The sequence below is a fragment of the Mobula hypostoma genome, chromosome 22, assembly GCF_963921235.1.
Source record: "Mobula hypostoma chromosome 22, sMobHyp1.1, whole genome shotgun sequence".
NCBI lineage: Eukaryota > Metazoa > Chordata > Chondrichthyes > Myliobatiformes > Myliobatidae > Mobula > Mobula hypostoma.
The window spans coordinates 367,214-388,395 of NC_086118.1; the positions used below are offsets into that span (position 1 = coordinate 367,214).

General features: G+C 41.9%; 1 protein-coding gene across 5 annotated transcripts in view; it reads left to right on the forward strand.

The window, feature by feature from the left end:
- The window catches only part of mycbpap (mycbp associated protein), a 163,303-nt gene that overhangs the window by 25,230 nt on the left and 116,891 nt on the right, over nt 1-21,182 (forward strand). For 2 of the 5 annotated variants that reach the window (XM_063030719.1, XM_063030718.1), the window contains exons 2-3: nt 4,099-4,223; nt 18,420-18,570. In XM_063030719.1, the coding sequence (XP_062886789.1) occupies nt 4,099-4,223; nt 18,420-18,570 (276 nt within the window). Of the gene's footprint in view, nt 1-4,095; nt 4,224-18,419; nt 18,571-21,182 lie in introns of those variants that run through there. The other 3 variants (XM_063030720.1, XM_063030721.1, XM_063030722.1) reach the window with 3 other exon arrangements.

The following is a 21,182-nucleotide window of genomic DNA, read 5'->3' on the forward strand; positions in this document are numbered from 1 at the left end:
TACCACAGGCTCTCTCTCCCTAATAAGTGACAGGGGAGTCATAACAACTCGCTGATTTATTTTCACTGTATATTTCAATTTACTTGTGACAAATAAATCTAATCTTCCAGTTTCTGACTTCCATACACACTGAATCAGTTCTAGAATTAATAATCAGAGACAGAATTAGTAGTCATCGGGCATTTATTAGAGAAAGTCAACATGTATTTGTTAAAGGCAAATTATGTCTACTCTGCCTGATAATTTTTTGGATAAATCAGTGGAGAAGGTTGATGAGGGAAATATTGAAGTTACTTACTGTATGTGGACACCCATATGGCATTTGATAAAATCTCACCTTAAAGAAATGTCATGAAGATTTATTTACCTCGTACAATGTAGAATAAGGCTCTTTGACCAATTGAGTCCATGTTAGCTCCCAACAGAACAATCCCATTGACTGCTATAAATTACCCCTTAGTGTAGGAAAGTGGCAAAAGGATCAATGGGGTGTTGACCGGTATGTGAAAGGGAACATTCTGTATTGCAATAGTACACACAAACTGGAGGACACACAACGGTGTGTTGACTGATACGTGAAAGAGAACATTCTGTATTGCAATAGTACACACAAACTGGAGGACACACAACGGTGTGTTGACTGATAGGTGAAAGAGAACATTCTGTATTGCAATAGTACACACAAACTGGAGGACTCCCATAGCCCTCCTCCTGTTTCTCTACTCCATAACTTATTTTCTCTTACCTACTGATCATCTCCCTTTCGATCCTTTGCCCTTTTACTAAGGAGGAGTTTACAGCAGACAGTGTAATCAAGCAATCTGATAAAGGCTATGGAACGAAAGGGGCAGTAGCAGCATGGAGAGAGAACTAAGAAATAGAACTGTAATGAAATGTTGTTTCTCAGACTGGGCAGTGTGTATTATGGAACTTCACAGGGGTGTGTGGTTAAAGAAACAAGGATAGAGTCATTGAATCAGAATACTATAGCACATAAACTAGCCCTTTGGCCCATCTAGTCCATGCCTAACTATATTTCTGCTTAGTCCCATTGGCCTGTACCGGCATACCTCTCCCATATATATACTTACCCAAAATTCTGTTAAATGTGGAAATTGAATCTGTATCCACCCTTTCCACTGGAAACTCATTCCACACTCTCACCACTCTCTAAGTGAAGAAGTTCCCTTTAAATGTGGGGTGACACTTAGCATAGTGGTTAGCACAGCGCTTTACAGTACCATTAGGAGTTTGTATTTTCTCCTTGTGACCACATGGGTTTCCTCCCATATTTCAAGGACATACCAGTTGGTAGGTTATTTGGTCGCTGTAAATTTTCCCGTGATTAGGCTTGCATTAAATTGGAGGATTGCTGGGTAGCACCGGGAGAGCCTACTTTGCACTGTATGTCAATAAATAAACAAATATTTTTGTAAAGACATTTCACCTTTCACCCTTAACCCATGACGTCTAGTTCTAGTCTCAGCCAACCTCAGTAGAAAAAAGCAAAAACAACAGGAATTCTGCAGATGCTGGAAATTCAGTAGAAAAAAGCCTGCTTGCAATCACCCTATTGTATTGCCCTGCTTCATATTTTTATTGTTATGCTGTATGTATTTCATTTCGGCCGTTCTGCAAGAGCTGCTTGTTTTCAGCTTGTTTGGGTTACTGTTGAAGATCAGGGATGATGTGGAATGTGTGCCATTCAATCAGCAGGAGGTTTACTTGGTGAGGGACAATGAGGTTGGGCTTGGGTTTCTTTTGTTTGGCGGGAGATGGAGAGAGAAGATGCTGGGGAGAACCAGTCGTAGCATACGATCTGGTGGGAGACCTGTTTGTTCGAGATGGATTGCCAGCGACGTTCAGAAGGTGGGTGGGTGTTCACGCTGACCGAGGGCCCAGTGTGTGAGTGACATAGAAGTTCAAGATGAGCTCTAACTTGTACACATTTGACTGTTTAATTAGAATGGGCCCTTTTTGTTATTCTTTACTAACCCTTTAGTTAAGTTAAAATTCATAAATATTATTCCTTTAATCATATGCAGTGTAGTGTTCGTTATTTTGTGACACCAATTTGTAACAGGGTAGAAAACTACACAGCATCTGCACAAACAGGGCATGGGGGGGCCTCACTAGTTTGACAGGTCAGAGGTTCACTTCCCTAGGCTTAGGCAGCCAAGGAAACCAGGGTGTTTCACTATCTATACCCATGTTAATTTTGTACACCCCAATCAAATCTCCTCGCAATCTTCTACATTCTAGGGAATAAAGTCCTCACCTGTTCAACCTTTCTTGACAGCTCAGTTCCTCAACTGGCAACATCCTTGAGAGAGTGGTGTTATTTGTGGAGCAGAGCATTAGCATAGCTATTAGAACTGCGGCAGCCAGTGACCTGCGTTCAATTCTGACCTCTTGTCTTGTTCATGTGAAGGTGGCACATTCCCCCCGCCACCCCGTGGGCCTTCCCTGGGTGCTCCAGCTTCCTCCCACATCTCAAAGATGGCTGGGAAGAGAACAGCTCAGGAACAGGCCCTGTGGCTCACAATGTTATGTCGAACCAATTACACATTGTCCATATACTTCCATTTTACTCCCATTCATGTGCTTATAGAAATGTCTCATCGAAGTCCCTAATGTATCTGCTTTTGCCACCACCCCAGATAGTGCCTTACAGGTGTCCACCACTCTTTGTGTAACACCTCCTTTGAACTTAACCCTTCTCATCTTTAATCCATGTCCTTTGGTATTAAACATTTCAACCCCTAGAAAATGATACTGTCTGTCTAATCTATCTATCCCTTTCATCATCTTCTAAACCTCTACCAGATCTCTCCCCACCTCTCCAATTTCCCGCATAGTACATGCCCTCTAATCTTGGTAAACCTCTTCTGTACACTCTCCAAAGCCTTGACATCCTTCCTATTTCCTGGGTTTTATAAATTGATACAGAGTACAAGAGCAAGGAAGTCACGGTGAATCTTTATAGAGCACGGTTCAGTCACAAGGCTCTGGAGAAGGTGAGAAATCTTTATACTGGAGAAGCCAAGTTAGTCCAGAAACAGAGAAGGTTATAAGGAGATCTGGTAAAGCTTTATTTAAATCATAGAGGCTATAGAGTAGATTTGGCAAGCTGGTACCATTGGCAGAAGAGATGTTGAATTAAGATGATTGGCAGAAAAGCCAAGAGTAATGAGGAGGATAATAGTTGTTTTAAATTGAGCCTTGACTGCATTGCACGAAGCAGTCTTCGAGTGGAGGCATTGAAAAGGAAACTGAATAACTACTTGAAAACAACTCACACAAAACACCAGAGCAACTCAGCAGATCGGACAGTATCTCAAAGGTTTCAAAGGTACATTTAATGTCAGAGAAATGTATACAATCATCCTGAAATGCTTTTTCTTTGCAACCAGTAACGAAAACAGAGGAGTGCCCCAAAGAATGGATGACAGTTAAATGTTAGAACCCCAAAGTCCCCTCTCTCCCGCGCATAAGCGGTAACAAGCAACGATCCCCCCTCCCCCCACCAGCAAAAAAAGCATCGGCACCCACCACCGAGCACTCAAGCGTGCAGCAAAAGCTAGAGCAAAGACACAGACTTGCAGTACTCCAAAGACTATGCATTTCACCTGGTATTTGACATACCACAGGCTCTCTCTCTCTCCCTAATAAGGGAGAAAGAGATGTCTCCATTTCACAGCGAGAGGGGAGACATAAGAAACAACTTGCTGGTTTACGATGCTAAAATCTATGGGTGGAAATGAATAATGGACATGTTGGACTGAGACCCTTCATCAGTCTTAAACTGTCATGAATCATAGAGTTGGTGCAGACCTGATAGGCTAAAAGGTCTCATCTCTTACTGTAACCATTCTGTAAATCTCTGATGCTTGTCATGGGTGTCATGAAATGATTTAACAGAACTGTATCAGAACCATGCATTACCTGATCTGGGACTCCGGTAGGACAGAATAAAGGGACTTTTACTTGGCACTTAACTGTGCTATATCTGAAATTTCATTCATGTCTTAAGAATGAAAATCAAAGTGTATTTTTATAGGATAATGTTGTTATAACTTGTTAATTTGTGATTAGTAGAAAAGAAGAAAGAGAAAAAGGAAGTTGAAGAGATTATTCCAATTACAGAGGAACCAGAAGAGGATGATGTATTAAATGGAGAAGACATCTTGGCCCTGGCAATAAAACCAGAGGACCTGCATAAGGTACTGTTCTCCTGTTGGATAATGTATTTTGTGTTGTGGTTTCCTGTGTTTTATGAGGAAGGACAAAAGGCTGGAAAGCAAGTTACCACCGGCAGTAGATAGTGGTCATACTCTCATGTCTTTGTCAGTGGTTTGTGAGGAAGGTGACATACATTTCACATGCCAAATTTCCTTAGCCTTCTGAGCAAGTAGAGGTGCTGGTGTGCTTTCTTGGCAGTGGTGTCCACGTGGATGCACCAGTATAAGCTACAGGTGATGTTTATGCCCAGGAACTTGAAGCTCTGAACCATCTCCACTTCAGTACCATTGAAACGTGCAGGGACATGTGGCCCATCCTGCTTCCAGAATTCAATGACAAGCACTATTGTTTGCTGACACTGAGGGAAGAATTGTTTTCATGACACCATGACACTGGGCTCTTTATCGCCTTCCTGTACTCCATCACATTATTATTTGAGATCCAGCCTACTATGGTGGTGTCACCTACAAACTTGTAGATGGAGCTAGAACAGACCCTGGTCACACAGTCACAAGTGGATAGAGAAAAAAGTACGGTCTGAGAACATAGCCTTGTGGGCACCAGTGTTGAGGACAATTGTGGCTGAGCTGTTGCTATTTATTCTTTTTTTTTGGCGCATGCGTGTGTTGCGTCTGTGCGCGTGCGATGTTGGTGGGGCGATGTCTTTTTCATGCCTTTACAAGGCGCGGAGCGAGAGAGAGACTGTGTGGTGCGCCACTCCCCACACAGACATTTCGCAGCATTTTTCCCTTTATTTTACAAGGTCAAGTTGCGATCTCGACACTCAACCTGGCACAGATGGAAAGCGTACTCGGGAGCAGACCCGACTGGGTTCGAACCCAGGAACCTCTGTTCCAGAGTCCGGCACTGATGTCATTGCACCACCAGCCGGCCCGTTGCTGTTTATTCTTACTGATTGCGGTCTGTTGGTCAGGCGGTCAAGGATCTAGTTGCAAAGTGAGGTGCTGAGTCTTAGGTCTAGGAGTTTGGAGCTCTTGAATTCAAATTCTCTTTCAATAAAGGTTTTTATACTTGCAGGCTTATTGTTCATAAGACCATAAGATATAACGGCAGAATTAGGCCATCGAGTCATTTCATCATGGCTGATCCATTTCCAACTCAGCCCCAATCTCCTGCCTTCTCTCCATACCCTTTCATGCCCTGACTAATTGAGAATCCATCTGCTTTAAATATATCCAATGACTTTGTCTCCACAGCCCCCTATCCCCATGGCAATGAATTCCTCCTCATCTCTGTTCTAAATGGACGTCCCTCCATTCTGAGGCTGTGTCCTCTCCATATCCACTATGTCGAGATCTTTCAACATTCAATAGGTTTCAATAAGATGCCCCTTCATTCTTATAAATTCCAGTGAGTACAGACCCTGAGCCATCAAATGCTCTTCATATGATAAACAGTTCAATCCCAGAATCATTTTCGCGAACCTCCTTTGAACCCTCTTCAATGTCAGCACAAGTTTTCTGAGATTAGGGGCCCAAAATTGCTCACAGTACTCCAAGTGAGGCCTCACCAGTGCCTCAACATTACATCCTTGTTTTTATATTCCAGTCCTTTCAAAATGAATGTTAACATTGCATTTGCCTTCCCCACCCCAACTCAATGTGCAAATTAACCTTTAGGAAATCCTGCACGAGGATACCCAAGCCTCTTTGCACTTCAGATTTTTGAATATTCTCTCCATTTATATCTTCTACCAAAGTACGTGACCATACACTTCCTGACACTGTATTCCATCTGCCACTTCTTTGTGCATTCTCCTCGTCCAAGTTCTTCTGCAGCCTCTCGGTATCCTCAACACTACCTGCCCGTCCACTTATCTTCGTATCATTTGCAAAGTTAGGCACAAAGGCATCAATTCCATCATTCAAATTATTGATTAAATACTCTAAAATGAAGTGGTCCCAACACAGACCCCCGTGGAACATGACTAGTCACCGGCAGCCAACCAGAAAAGGCTTCCTTTATTCCCACTCTTCACTCCCTGCCAATCAGCCAATGCTCAATCCGTGCTAGTATCCTGTAATATCATGGCTGTTAACTTGTCCAGAAGCCTCATGTGTGGCACCTTGTCAAAGGCCTTCAGAAAATTCAAGTACACAACATCCACCAATTCTCCTTTGTCTATCCTCCTTACTATCTCTTCAGTTTCAACAGATCTGTCAGGCAACATTTTCCTTTAAGGAAACCATACTGACTACAGCTTATTTTATCATGCACCCTGAAACCACAACATTAATAATCGACTCCATCATCTTCCCAACCACTGAGGTCAGACTAACTGGCCTATAGTTTCCTCCTGGCTATCTCTCCTCTTGAAGAGTGGAGTGACATTTGAAATTTGCCAGTTCTCAGGAACCATGCCAGAATATATTGATTCTTGAAAGATCATTACTTAGGACTCCACAATCTCTTCAGTCACCTTTTTCAGAATTCTGGTGTGCAGACCATATAGTGAAGGTGACTTAACTACCTTCAGACCTTTCAGTTTTCCAGGCACTTTCTCCCTCGTAATGGCAACTTCACTCACTTCTCTCCCCTGACACTCTTAAACTTCCAGCATACTGTTAGTATCTCCTGTAGTGAAGACTGATGCAAATTGCTTATTCATTTCATTTGCCATTTTCTTGTCCCTCATTACTACCTCTCCAGGCAATATACATAACTTGCTGGAGGAATGCAGCAGACCTGGCAGCACCTGCAGAAAAGGGTAAACAGTCAGCATTTCGGGCTGAGACCCTTCATCGGGAACGTTAAAGAGATGAGAAATCAGAGTAAGAGGGTGAGGGGATGGATGAAGAAGTACAAGGTGGTAGGTGATAGGTGAAGACTGGAAGAGGGGTGGGGTGAAGTAAGGAGCTGGGAAGTTGATGGGTGAAACAGTTACAGGGCTAGAGAGGGGGGAGTCTGATCGGGTAGAGTAGAAGACCATGGAAGAAAAGGAGGAGAGGCGCCAGAGGGAGATAATGGGTAGGTAAGGAGATGAGGTGAGGGAGGGAAATGGGAACAGTGACGGGGGAGGGGGGGCAGAAATCGATGTGCATGCCATGAGGTTGGAGGCTAGCCAAACAGAATATAGGGTGTTGCTCCCCCAACCTAAGTCTGGCTTCCATCACAGCAGTAGAGGAAGCCATGGACTGACATGTTGGAATGGGAAGTGGAATTTCAATTATATTTTTATAGATAACACCTTGTATTCCTTTTGGGTAGCCTCTAACCTGATGGCATGAACATCAATTTCTTGAACTTCTGGCAATTTCACCATTCCTCTACTCCCGTTTCCCTCTCTCACTTTACCTACCCATCACCTTCACCCCTCCCCCTCCCGATTTCACCTATCACCTGCAACCTCATACTTCTTCCCCTACCCCCGCCTTCTTACCATGACCTCAACTTTTTCTCCATTCCAGGTGAAAGGTATCGGCCCAAAATGTCAACTGTCCTCTTTTCCATAGATGCTGCCTGGCCTATTGAGTTGCCCCAGCATTTTGTGCATGTTGCTTGGATTTCTAGCATTGGCATATTTTCTCGTGTTTGTGGTTCTACTACCTCTCTAGCATCATTTTCCAGTGGTCCAATATTTACTCTCGACCCTCTTTACACTTTATATATCTAAAGAAACTTTCAGTATCCTCTTTAATATTATTGGCTCTCCTAGCTTTGTATTCCATCTTTTCCTTCTTTATAACTTTTTAGTTGCCTTCTGTTGGTTTTTAAAAGCTTCCCAATCCTCTAACTTCCAAATAAATTTTGCTCTATTATATACCCTTTCTTTGGCATTTATGTTGGCTTTGACTTATCAGCCATATTTGTGTTATCTTGCTTTTAGAATACTACTTTTTCTTTGGGATGTATCTATCCTCTGCCTTCCGAATTGCTCCCAGGATTTCCAGGCATTGCCACTCTGCCATCATTGATGCTAGTGTCGCATTCCAATCAATTTTGAATGTAACAATCAATTCAATGAATGTAACAAAATGTTATCCAGAAATATATGGCAAGGTAAAAGGCCTAGAGTTTGTCTCAAAACTTTGCAATTAGCCAAGGAAAAGGGGGGATGGGGCCTACCTTCTCTCAGAGATTATTATTTTGCAGCACAGTTGAGAGCTGTGATATGCTGGTGCAACCCATCATATGATGCTCAATGGAAAAACATTGAGGAGGGGATACTTCCCATCCCCATACAGGCAATTTTGGCTGATAACAACCTACAAAGGTACATAAATACTATTGATAATCCATCAGTGAAATGGACTCTTAAAATGTGGAAAACTATTATAAAAGAATATAAACTAGAAGGAGATATTGCAATTCTTAAATGGTATGCATATGATTTGGATTTTACGCCGAATAAACTGGATGCTAGATTTAAGGACTGGACAGCTAAAGGAAGGAGGAGAAGATGGCGGCGCGACGCAGCGCGTGCAGCCTCGCCGGTGAAATGATATCGTATTTGTAAGTAGGATGCCGTGCACAATTCTGATTTGATAGAGACAGACGTGAGAAGCACGGAGGAACATCTGGAGAAACTTCTGAAATGCCTGGTTCGCTGCCGCTGCTACTGTCCGATTGAGAATCTCCGGAGGGGAAGGCCCCAAATCCTCGGCTTTGCCTGTTGCTGGCAGCCGGGGCTGGGGTCAAAGCACTCGGCAGAGATGGTGCTCGGTGCTCAGTGTCGGAGGGCTGGTCGGAGGCTTGAAGTTTTCGGACAGACTCAAGAGTCAGCTGTGGTCGGGTGCTTCCAGGATGCTGCATCAGCAAGTTTGCGGCGCTGGAAGCTCATGGCAGGGAGAGTTTTCTTCTTTCTACCGTCTGTGTGAGATGTTGGGACTTTCAAGAGACTTTGAGACTTTTTTTTACAGTGCCCATGGTCTGTTCTTCTATCAAATTACAGTATTGCTTGCACTGTTGTAACTGTATGTTATAATTATGTGGTTTTTGTCAGTTTTTCAGTCTTCGTCTGGCTTGTGTTTCTGTGATATACTGGAGGAACATTGTATCATTTCTTAATGCATGCATTACTAAATGACAATAAAAGAGAACTGTGTGTCCTCATAATCTAATCTAATCTAATAACAGTTCTTTGCAATATAATGAAAGAAGGAACACTGTTCAGTTTTGAAATGCTTAAAGAGAAACACTTATTAGAAAAACAAGACTTTTATCGGTATCTGCAGATGCAACAGTATGTTAATAGGAGGGTTAAAAATGTAACCAAGGCAAGTACATGTTTGATAGAGCTATTTAGAAAAGCATATAATTCAGACAACAGTAGTAGAATAATTTCAAGCGTGTATAAGGGTTTGTCAAATCTTAAAACACATTTGACCCCATACATTAATAGAAAATGGGAGAAGGAAGGAGGGATAATAATATCTGAGGACGACTGGACAATAATATGGAGGTATCAATGGAAGTGTACCAGTTCACAGAAATGGAGGGAGTTTGGATGGAAAAACTTGATAAGATATTTTATTACACCCTCTCAGAAATCCCGTAATAATAGTAACCTCCCTGTTTGCTGGAGAAATTGTGGCAGTCAAAATACAAACCATTATCATATTTTCTGGGATTGCCCAGTTATCAAAGACTATTGGAGTGGGATACATAATGCCTTACAAGACATTTTTAAATGTGAAATACCCTGAGAGAGTAAGACCATATATTTTGGGTATATACCTCAAGAATGGTTGAAAAGAGATAAATATTTAATGAATGCACTGCTGGTGGCTGGTAAACAGACCCTTACCAGGAAATGGTTATCACAGGAGAGCCCAACTTTAAGCGCATGGATGGAAATTACAATGGACATTTACAAAATGGAGAGGATAACAGCATCTGTTAATCATAAGTTGGAACAATTTGATTCATACTGGGAAAAATGGTTCAGCTACATAACACCTCATAGGCCTGATTTTATTCTCACAAATCAATGAACATGTTGTAAAAATAAGATCACTCCCTACTTGTATATAGTTTTCTCCTTTTGCTTGTTCTTTCTTTCCTCTCTTTTCTATAGGTGTATACCTCAGATAAATATTATGTGGAGATTTGTGGCAAATATGATTATATGATATATATATATATGATATATGTACAATATCTGAAATACATCTTATGGAAATGTTTGTTTGATGATGAACTCCAATAAAAAATAAATTACCAAAAAAAAAGTAAGTATTTACAAGCTGTGATACTTGCCAAAGGGGGTGTTACTAAGTACTGACCATGCAGGGTGCCCAAACTTTTGCTTCGGGCCCTTTTCCTTTCTTGTTATTTTGAAACTGTAAACGATGGAAATAAAAAAGTAATCTTGCTTAAAATATTAAAGAAATGTGTCATCTTTAACTTTATGCCTTTTGGAAATCAGTTCATCTTTTACTCGCTTAGTTATTCACAGAAACAGAAATTTTGACCGGGGTGCTCAAACTTTTGCATGCCACTGTATTTAAAGACTCCTTACCCCTGGAATCATCATTGTAGATCTTGCCTGCTTCATTGGTTTGTAACCTTTTCCCTGTTTTACATTGCAATTCATTCCCTTGACTGCAATTTTGCCCTAACATCAGCCTCTCCTTACTAGCTGTCTCACTATGCACTGCTACTGTTTGTAAACCAACTACCCCATTTTCAACCCTATCACTCCAGTTCCCATCCTCCTGCCAAATTAGTTTAAATGCTCCTGAACATCTCTAGCTGTTATCAATGACTTGTATACAAAGAAATCCTGATTCTTTGAACATCAACATTTCCCAGTTTCTCACCATAAAAAAAAACTTTACTTATTTTTTATAGCAAAGTATACATTCTCATGTTATTCCTCATTATATTCCATCTTGCCTTGCCATTGTTCTTCTCTTCACTTAGTTTTCTAAGGCTCTTGAAGCTCTTTGAATCCTCTCCATAGCTCAGAGTACAGCCTAGCTTGGTATGATCTGCAAACTTGGGTACAGACTTATCAACTCATTGATTCAGATTGAGAATAGTCTTCTATCCCTGGTACCATATGCTCAATCTTGTTTAGTAATGCCTTCCTCTTGTGTGTCCCTTAGCAAAGCCCTTTGTGTCAAATCTATCACCTCAGCTGTCTTTCATCCATCTATTATGCTCGCCACAGCCTAAAACATTATTAATATGATTTCCCATTCCTAAATCCATTTCAGCTGCGGTAGTCATATTGTTGCCATTTGTTTAGTAATGAATTTCAGCATTTACTATACAACTAATAACTGACTGATTTGTCAGATGGTGTCACGTAGCAAGGATAATCTGTTGAAGAACCATTAACTTTCAGAAGTTTAGTGTTAAGGCGCATCCTTTCATCCACATGACTTTAAATCATTCTATCAGATTCCTTCATCGTCTTCTCTGTTCCTAGATTAACTAACTCAGCTTTTCTTGTCTAATGACATATTTGAAAACAACTTAACCCCTGGAATCACCTTAGTAGATCTTGCCTGCTTCCATGGTTTGTAACTGAACCTCTGAACGCATAAGTACTGTAGTCCGATGACTGGAGATGCTGTGATCTTGCTTCTGGAATGGAGACAATAAAAACTAAATAGTGTAAATCAGAATTAAAAGGTGGGGGGAGGGGGAGGAGTGCAAGCTGTTAGGTGATAGGTAAATCCCGGTGAGGGGGAGGATAGGTGGATGGGGGAGGGAGGTGAAGTGGAATGATGTGAGAAGCGATAGATGAAAGAGATAAAGGGCTGAAAAAGAAGGAATCTGATAGGAGAGGCAGCAGGCCATGGAACAAAAGGAAGGAGGTAGAGAACCAGTGGGAGGTGATGAGCAGGTCATGAGGGTGGGGTAGGAGAAGAGAGGGAGTGAAATAGTCACCAGAATGAGGAAAAAGGGTGGGAGGAGGCACAGAGGAAAGTTAAAGAAATTGATGTTCACGCCATCAGGTTGGAGAATGCCAAGATGAAATCTGGAAGAGCATTCTGGTCTAGTTGGTTGATGTGTTACTGCAAGAACCTTCTCAGAGTGCCTGAGACGGGAGCATAGATGCTATCATCTAAAACTAGGACAAAGACTATGCCAGGCAAAGGATCGTCTCACGGAACAATCTCCTGAAGAAAATCATTGAGTGCTGTGATACATTCAAAGTGTCTTCAGCAGTGGAATTCAGACCACTGACTTCAGGGGAATCATATTTCAGATGTATAAGTTCATGGTCATACGCACATTGACCATTGCTATGCCACGCATTTAGCCTGTACAGCAGCAGACATGTTCCCTACCCCAGTGGATTCCTTTTCAGGATACCAAATAGAGTAGTGGCTCAATATCCTCCTTATCGCCTGCCTCTCAGTTAATTTCAGATTCCGTGAGGCTCTGTTGGTACACTTTTGCCTCTGTCAGAAGGTCCTGATTCAGTTTACACAGTTCAGATGTAGAGTCTATCACCCCTTGAATCAATGGGAAGACCACAGACGGGCAAATCCCACATCACTGCTGCATTATCTTCTGATCTCAGCCTGATTGGGATCTGAAATCTTGACTGACAGCTTAGTAACAAGGAAGTGGTGAGCTGTAGGAAGTGCTGCTCTAAGATGTAAAACATATCTGTTCTTTCAGGTGGGCATAAAAGATCCAAAAGAACACCAGGAACATTATCTGTAGAACCTAGCCCAATGTTTATCCCTCAATCTAGATTTCAAAAACTGTTTTTCTGATTGTTATCACATTGCAATTTGTCAGGATTTGTGCAAATTAGCTGTGTTGTTTTCAACATGAAAACAATAACTATATTGCAGTGAGAATGAACCACGTTTGAAGGTTCTGGTCATGAAAGGAGGTACTGCAATACAAATCTTTCATTTAAATCTTAATCATTTGTTTGACTGTTAGTAAGGATCTAGACTAATTGCACTGTTCCAGATAACTGAGGAATATCACTTGAAAACATACTAATAGAGGTACTTTTCCACTTCCCTGTTAGCTGTGTGGGTGCACAGCCGGGCAGTAACCGAAATGTTCCTGCACCATAGTGCACAACACAGCAAGAATTTTCTTTTATATAATTTTGAACTTGTGCTAATATAATTTCAAAATTGTGCCTCTATAAATCTTTGTTAAATTGTCAAATACCCTGTAATTATGTATTCATGAATATAATCTATAAATTTCTAAATAATTAATGTACTACATCTTTGATACATTTTAGAGCTTCAATGTATTTACATTGTCAGTGTTTCAAGTTGTAACAATAAATACAGAATGGAAGTTGGCAGCTTATTATTAATAAACCACTGCCCACTGAGGGAGTTAAGACTAGTTCAAAGGTCCAATTTAACGTCAGAGAAATGTATACAATATACATCCTGAAATGCTTTCTCTTTGCAAACATCCACAAAAACAGAGTGCCCCAAAGAATGAACGACAGTTATGTTAGAACCCCAAAGTTCCCCCCCCCCAGCTCCCCTCCCTCCCATGTGTAAGCAGCGGCAAGCAACAATCCCCAATCCCCAATCCCCCCCACTGGCCCAAAAAAAGCATCAGCACCGCCACCGGGCACTCAAGTGTGAGCAAAGCAATAGCAAAGACACAGACTTGCAGTTACCCCAAAGACTTCACGTTTCACCCGGTGTACGACATACCACAGGCTCTCTCTTTCTCCCTAATAAGGGAGAAGGAGGTGTCTCCGTTTTCCCTGCGAGCGGGGAGACATAACCAACAACTCGCTGGTTTGCAATGTTAAAAGTCCGTTATGTTGCTTCTTTCGAGCTCTGTGCCTGAGGATCTCAAAGGTCCCGAGTCTCCAGGCACATAGCCATAGATATTTCGATTCCCCCGGTGACACACTGGTCTCCTGCTGTGACACCAACCCTTGATCCACCTGTCTCTAGAGCCCTGAGATCCTAGGCTTCCAAATCCGAGCCGTACTTTTAGTGTGAACAATGGCCAGTTGTGAAACCCAGAGAGCAGGTCCCACTCCTGCAAAGAACTGAAGTCAGTGTGTAGAAACATAGAAACATAGAAAATAGGTGCAGGAGTAGGCCATTTGGCCCTTCGAGCCTGCACCGCCATTCAGTATGATCATGGCTGATCATCCAACTCAGAACCCTGTACCAGCCTTCCCTCCATACTCCCTGATCCCATTAGCCACAAGGGCCATATCTAACTCCCTCTTAAATATAGCCAATGAAGTGGCCTCAACTGTTTCCTGTGGCAGAGAATTCCACAGATTCACCACTCTCTGTGTGAAGAAGTTTTTCCTAATCCCGGTCCTAAAAGGCTTCGCCTTTATCCTCAAACTGTGGCCCCTCGTTCTGGACTTCCCCAACATCGGGAACAATCTTCCTGCATCTAGCCTGTCCAATCCCTTTAGGATTTTATACGTTTCAATCAGATCCCCCCTCAATCTTCTAAATTCCAGAGAGTATAAGCCTAGTCGATCCAGTCTTTCATCATATGAAAATCCTGCTATCCCAGGAATCAATCTGGTGAACCTTCTTTGTACTCCCTCTATGGTAACTCCAGGTTAGGGAGTTTTCCCTGAAAGGGAAAAAGAAAGATTAAAGATGGAAATAGAGCTGTTTCTGAAGATGCAAGCAAAGGGGTTGCCGTTTGGCGCTGTCATTACTCCACTCCACCTCCAGAATTCAATTAAGATGTTGATTGATATGTTGAACTATACGCTTAGAATCAAAGAATTTGAAGAACTGGTAATTCTTGTTGACATTGTTGGTTCTAGTGCTGACTGTGAATGTGGCTTCGGTTTTATGAATTCAATGAAACATAAATCCAAAGAACACACTGGAGGTGGAACCGCCTCGAGTTAGTGGGGGTGTGTGCCCCCTTGGACCTTAGGATTAGGTTTGAGGGTAGGACTGGTGGATGTATATGTCAGGCTGGGAGAGATAAGGTGGATGATCTAATGAGAATTAATACATATCTTTCATCTGGATGTGAAATTTAATCTGGACTCTGTAGATGATAAGTTTGTACTAAAGACAAATGAGAAAAGTTTATGAAATGTGAAAGATTTTCTTGTACTGTATTTCATTATACTCTTCAATTAATAAATAAAATAAAAAATATGATTTTTCAGTTTCATTCTAAATATTCATAATATGCATATTACAAAAACATTTAAAATGCTACACAGTTTTCGGGCTATGTAAAACATTCCTGCTCAGTTGGTTGTGCAGCTGTTTAAAAAAATACTGGGTACATTGCTCTTGACACTCCGTTTGCCGTAATATTCTGTAGCTTCCAATTTGTTCATTCATGCCCTAATTTTTAACTTTTTAGTCATTGATAAAAATTATATTCTCCCTCCACAGTCATTTCTCTGGTATGGGGTCTTCTCTGTTCTCCCCTAAACCCAAATAATGCACACTGGAACATATATAGCTGAGAACCGGTTTACTATTTCCGTGCTAGATCAGATGGAACAGCATGCAACTCCTCACTCTGCCAGCACTGCTGACTTGGGAGTCTCTGGAAGAAACACATAAGAATGGAAAGACAGTCCTGTCCATTTAGAATGGAGGTAGGCATTGAGGGCAGCAAGTCTAATTCACAGTATTAAAGGCTGCAGACAGGTTAGGAATAAGAATCACACTCACAATGGTCAAGTATCCCATGTTTGACTTTGTTAAAGGCCACTTTGGTCCCTTGGAAGGAGCAGAAACCTGGAATTACAGAAAAAAGTGTCAATATGAGAAATGACACCATATTGAAGCAGTTAGAGAAAAATGGAGGTTGGAAATCGGGAATATACTGCAATGAGCTTTTGGTTACTTATGAAAGGATTACGGCAACAGATTTGAGTGAGAATGAATACTTGAGAGAGCACTGTTAAAAACACTGTTGGATCTGGTGAATTTTGATCCGCAGATCCTTTTAGGAGTCCAGGAATAAGTGAAAACTTGTTGCTTCATCATCGGTTATTTAAAGTTTAAACAAAGGGACATACACCAGCATAAGAAACTAAAGGAAAGAACCTCAGGGAAAAAACAAAGACAAGATATTAAAAGCAAAGACAAGATGGCGATTTTTGTAGAGACTGACACTTTTATACTGTTAAAACCACATTCCTGAGATAAGCAAAGGGCCATTGAAAGACACACCAGCCTAGCATGTTTAACACTTAGCCAATGAAAAGGTGATAAACCCTTATATAACTGTTATATCACTTAACCACCAATAGATGGAGTCCATCACCACATATTGTAAAAAATACCCGTTAAAATACAAATTATGTTAGTCAAACTACTGTAAGGGGTTTCTTCTTTTATAAGCGTATGTTACTGCGTAGGCTAATCAAAATGGCTTCTTTGTTATGTTGACTGCTGAGAAAGTTCTCTCTCTAGCAGCTTGTTTTGGTTATAAAGAGAATTGTATTCATTTGCTAACCAATTGGGGTAGATGTTATTCTTTCTTGTGTGTCTGTAAGCTATTGTGTTGCGCGGGTTTTGGCGCAGAAGGCGCGATGGGGACAAAGAGAGTGGATGTGATGCTGTAAGCTGGCTGACGGGACGGACCTCGAGGACCAGGGTCTTCGGCGAGGAGAGGAGACAAAGACAGACTCATGTGGAGCGTCTGGTTGACCACCGTGGTTGGTCCCAGGTGGTGGGTCGAGGGGGTCAGAGGGGATTGAATGGTGGAAAGAAGACTCCGTTAATTGAGCGCCAATTGTTGTGCGCGAAGTGGTTGAACTTTGATAAGTTTGGCGCCTTTTACTTTCCTTTTATATTTTATCTCTATTAATTATATAGTTCCAGTAAGATCTATAAATTGTAATCATTTAATCGCATATGGTGTATTGTCTGTTATTTGGCGGGTGGGGTACATCACACGGCATCCACACAAACTTGATTACCCAGTGTGACAGGGCCGAAGGCTGCTCCCCGTAGACGAGCGAGTTGAGTGAGCCTGAGGCCTACCAAGGGGCTACACTACAATTTCAAATTTACTAAAAACTCATTAATTTCAACTAATACCTTATTAAAAACACAAAAAGACAACTGATTCCAACAACACCAATGGATTTGTGTGTTATGATAAAAAGGCAAACAGCATTAATTTGGTTTGATAAGTTTAGGGAAGGAAGAGGAGAGGGAAGGACAACTGAATAAATCATTACATCCATGGTTCCAGAGAAGTGTGTGAAATCTTTGTTTTTTGTTGTAAGTACAGGTGAAAGTAGCACAGTAATAGAGTTTAAAAAAACAATATATAAAGAATAAAAGAAGCCAAGGAGAGCAGGACCTGATAGTGCAGTATGTGGTCCGGACAGATTTGAAGAGGTCTGGCTCAACCAATGGTCGAAAATGCTGGAAATACTCAGAAGGTGGGGCAATTCCTTGGAGAAAATCAATGTTTTAGGCTGATGAGCATTCGTAAGGGAAAGGGGATCAACCTGCAGAGATCTGGCCAATGGAGCCTTATGTGAAGCCCTTTATGGCAGAACAAATGAAAACGAAGCATAAGAGAAGAGAATTATGGAGCTCCGAGTGGATAATTCACAAAAGGCACATACACAGATACAGCAAGTAATTAGGAAAGCTAATTGTTTGTCATTTATTGCTATTTGTTTTTTTGAATTAAATACAAAAGTAGGGAGGTTACACTTCAATTATATAAGGCACTCATGAGATTACACCTGAAGTATGTGTATAATAATGTTTTTATTTAAGGAAGGATGTGAATATGGTGCAAACAAGATTTTATTGACTAATATCTTTAATCAGCAAGTTGAAAGGGATTGGGCAGGGTATCCATTGGAGGATAAAAGAGTGAGGTGGTCGATTAGAACTTATAACACCTTGGGGGGCCTTGATAGGGTGGATGTGGAGGGATGTTTCTTCTTGCAATGCAGTCTAGAACGAGACAGAAAGGTGTACGGCCTTCATTGGCTCAGCTAGGTCATTGAGTACGAGAGTTGGACATTATGTTACAATTGTACAAAGTGTTGGTTGGGCCTCATCTTGTTATGAATTAAAATGTTTCTTCAGTAAAATGTAGGTTAAATTTTGAAAAAATGCTACATGAAGGATGATTAGGCAGCCGAGAGGCAGGAAAAATGTGGGGAAAATAGGCAATATGCATTGATTTTAATAAGAGAAATCTGAGAAAAGGCCATTTTTGTCTACATGGATTTGCGACAACCAATAAATTAATTCTACCCCTTTACATCCCAATAGCTGCATGTTCCTCGGGCGCCTTTAAAGGCAATTCCAACCACCAGTAGAATACTAATTCGAAAACCAAAACCCAAGGAAGAAGTGATGGTGAAAAAACTTGTAGCCAAACCTACACTACCTGTGGATGAATTGAGAACTATGGACTATTCAGGTGTGTTATTTTTTGCTAACATGGGTAAAAATAAATCTTCTTTAACAATTATCTAGAGAATGTAAGCTGGTTTGCTGGAGACACCACTTTGATGTGACTGTGTACCTGTATACAGTCCATGTGTGTATTGCCCTTTTTCTGCTGGGAAAAGATGACAGCTAATGAAATTGAATCCACCAGTATTGTACCCTAATGATGTACAATGACAAAGTTGTTTTACGTACTAGACTCTAATGCTTCTTTAAAAATTCATATTCAGGATCTGGCATCACAGACACGGTCAGTGTTTTTTGCCCATTGCTTATCAATTTTAAGAAGTTCATGGTGAATCTTAGAGTCATACAGCACAGGACCAGACCTTCCAGTGTCAGGCCTGCACAGGCAGCCACATCCTGGTCTCTGTCTGTCTGTCTGTCTGTATCTTGTTTTACGGCGGTTGGCATCCAGCTTAATGGTGCATTACCGCCACCCTCTGCTCCAGAATGTGCACTAGATGTACATGCTAAATCCCTTCACCCAATCACACACACACACACACACACACACACACACAAACCTACACTTCACCCTCCCATCTTTGACCATCCTAGTATCCTATTCCTGTTTATTCGTCATATTCTATAAAAAACCCCTGTACCCCTTAAAAACGCTAAAAATACCCGGACTTGTGCTCTCTCACCCGTGCCCAGCAACCCTTTTAATGTGAATTCCTGCATCCCCAACTCCCTTAATTTATTTCTCATCATCTCTCTCTGTATCCCATACTTCCTGCAACACAAAACTACATGTTCTATCCCTGTCTCCACCAAGCTAACAGAAGTCACCTGGCACTCGTTTCTAACTCATCACCTGCAGCCTATAAACCCAGCTCTCATCCACAGTCCTTGTTTTCCCACTTAACTAGCCTGCAGCAACTAGTTGTTCCGAGCTTTCAGTTATTTTGTTGCCTGTGATGTTTAGTACCTGTTCTCTCTTGTTTTGTGATCCCTGATGGTTTATTATTTTGCAATTTATTATTGAAGTTATCGCTCGTCGCTAAATCGTCTCCGCTGCTCTGCTCTACATTTCCTGACAGGATGGGTGAAACCACGATTGACGTAACAGAGTTTGCTTATCTAAAGAAACTTGTCCATCAAGCTCCAGCCATCTCTGTATTTTACAAACTGAACCAAGATCACTTTTGTCATCCTTCTCGAATGGCCAAGCTCTGATTTGAGATGCTGCTAACTGGGACAATAAGAATCCCAGTTGCAACTGATATGAGGATTTCATGGGTTTTTGACTATCCTGGAAATGGAAGGGAGGCAGAAGTTCAGATACTTCGCCTTCGTCAAGGCTCCCACATGGAGCATGGAATTCAGGGCCCTCGCGGTGGAGTGTGCCTAGAATATGACAGCACTGCTGGTCCTTCATCGTCACGGCCTCTCAGGGTGCTTGAAAACCGAGCTGTCTACCAGGGAGATGTTTACTGACCTTGAAAGCCTCATCACTCTGGCCCTCTGTATTGACAAACATCTTATGGAGCAATCCTCCAGCTAATCACCCAGGCACCCAGCTCCATTCCTAGAACCATTTCAGGCTGCAGGACCTTCCTCAGCAATGCCTCCAAAACCCAAGCAGTGAGAGAGAGCTCCCTTAATGTCCCAAGAGTGCTAGCATCAGTAGAAAAACAGCTTGTGTACCCACTGCAGATTCACGGGTTCAATGTAAATTTAGGAATCAGATGGCAGAGGGGAAGATGCTGTTCCTGAATCAATGAGTGTGTGCCTTCAGGCTTCTGTACCTCCTACCTGATGCTAACAGTGAGAAAAGGGCATGCCCTGGGTGCTGGAGGTCCTTAATAATGGACACTGCCTTTCTGACATCTCCTTGAAGATGTCCTGGGTACTTTGTAGGCTAGTGCCCAAGATGGAGCTGACTAAATTTACAACGTTCTGCAGCAACTTTCAGTCCTGTGCAGAAGCGCCCCCCCCCAATACCAGACAATGACACAGCCTGTCAGAATGCTCTCCATGGTGCATCTATAGAAGTTTCTGAGTGTATTTGTTGACATGCCGAATCTCTTCAAACTCCAAATGAAGTATAGTCACTGTCTTGCTTTCTTTGTAACTGCATCGATATGTGGGGACCAGGTCAAGTCCTCAGAGATCTGGACACCCAAGAACTTGAAACAGCTCATTCTCTCCACTTCTGATCCCTCTATGAGGATTGGTCTGTGTTCCTTCATCTTACCCTTCCTGAAGTCCACAATTAGCTTTTGTCTTACTAGCGTTGAGTGCCAGGTTGTTGCTGTGACACCACTCCACTAGTTGGCATATCTCACTCCTGTACACCCTCTCATCTCCATCTGAAATTCTTCCAACATTGGCTGTATCATCAGCAAATTTATAGATGGTATTTGAGCTATGCCTAGCCGCAGAGTAACAGGTATAGAGAGGGTAGAGCAGTGGGCTAAGCACACACCCCTGAGGTGCACCAGTGTTGATAGTCAGCGAGGATGAGATATTATCACCAATCCGCACAGATTGTGGTCTTCTGGTTGGGAAGTCGAGGATCCAATTGCAGAGGGAGGTACAGAGGCCCAGGTTCTGTAACTTCTCAGTCAGGATTGT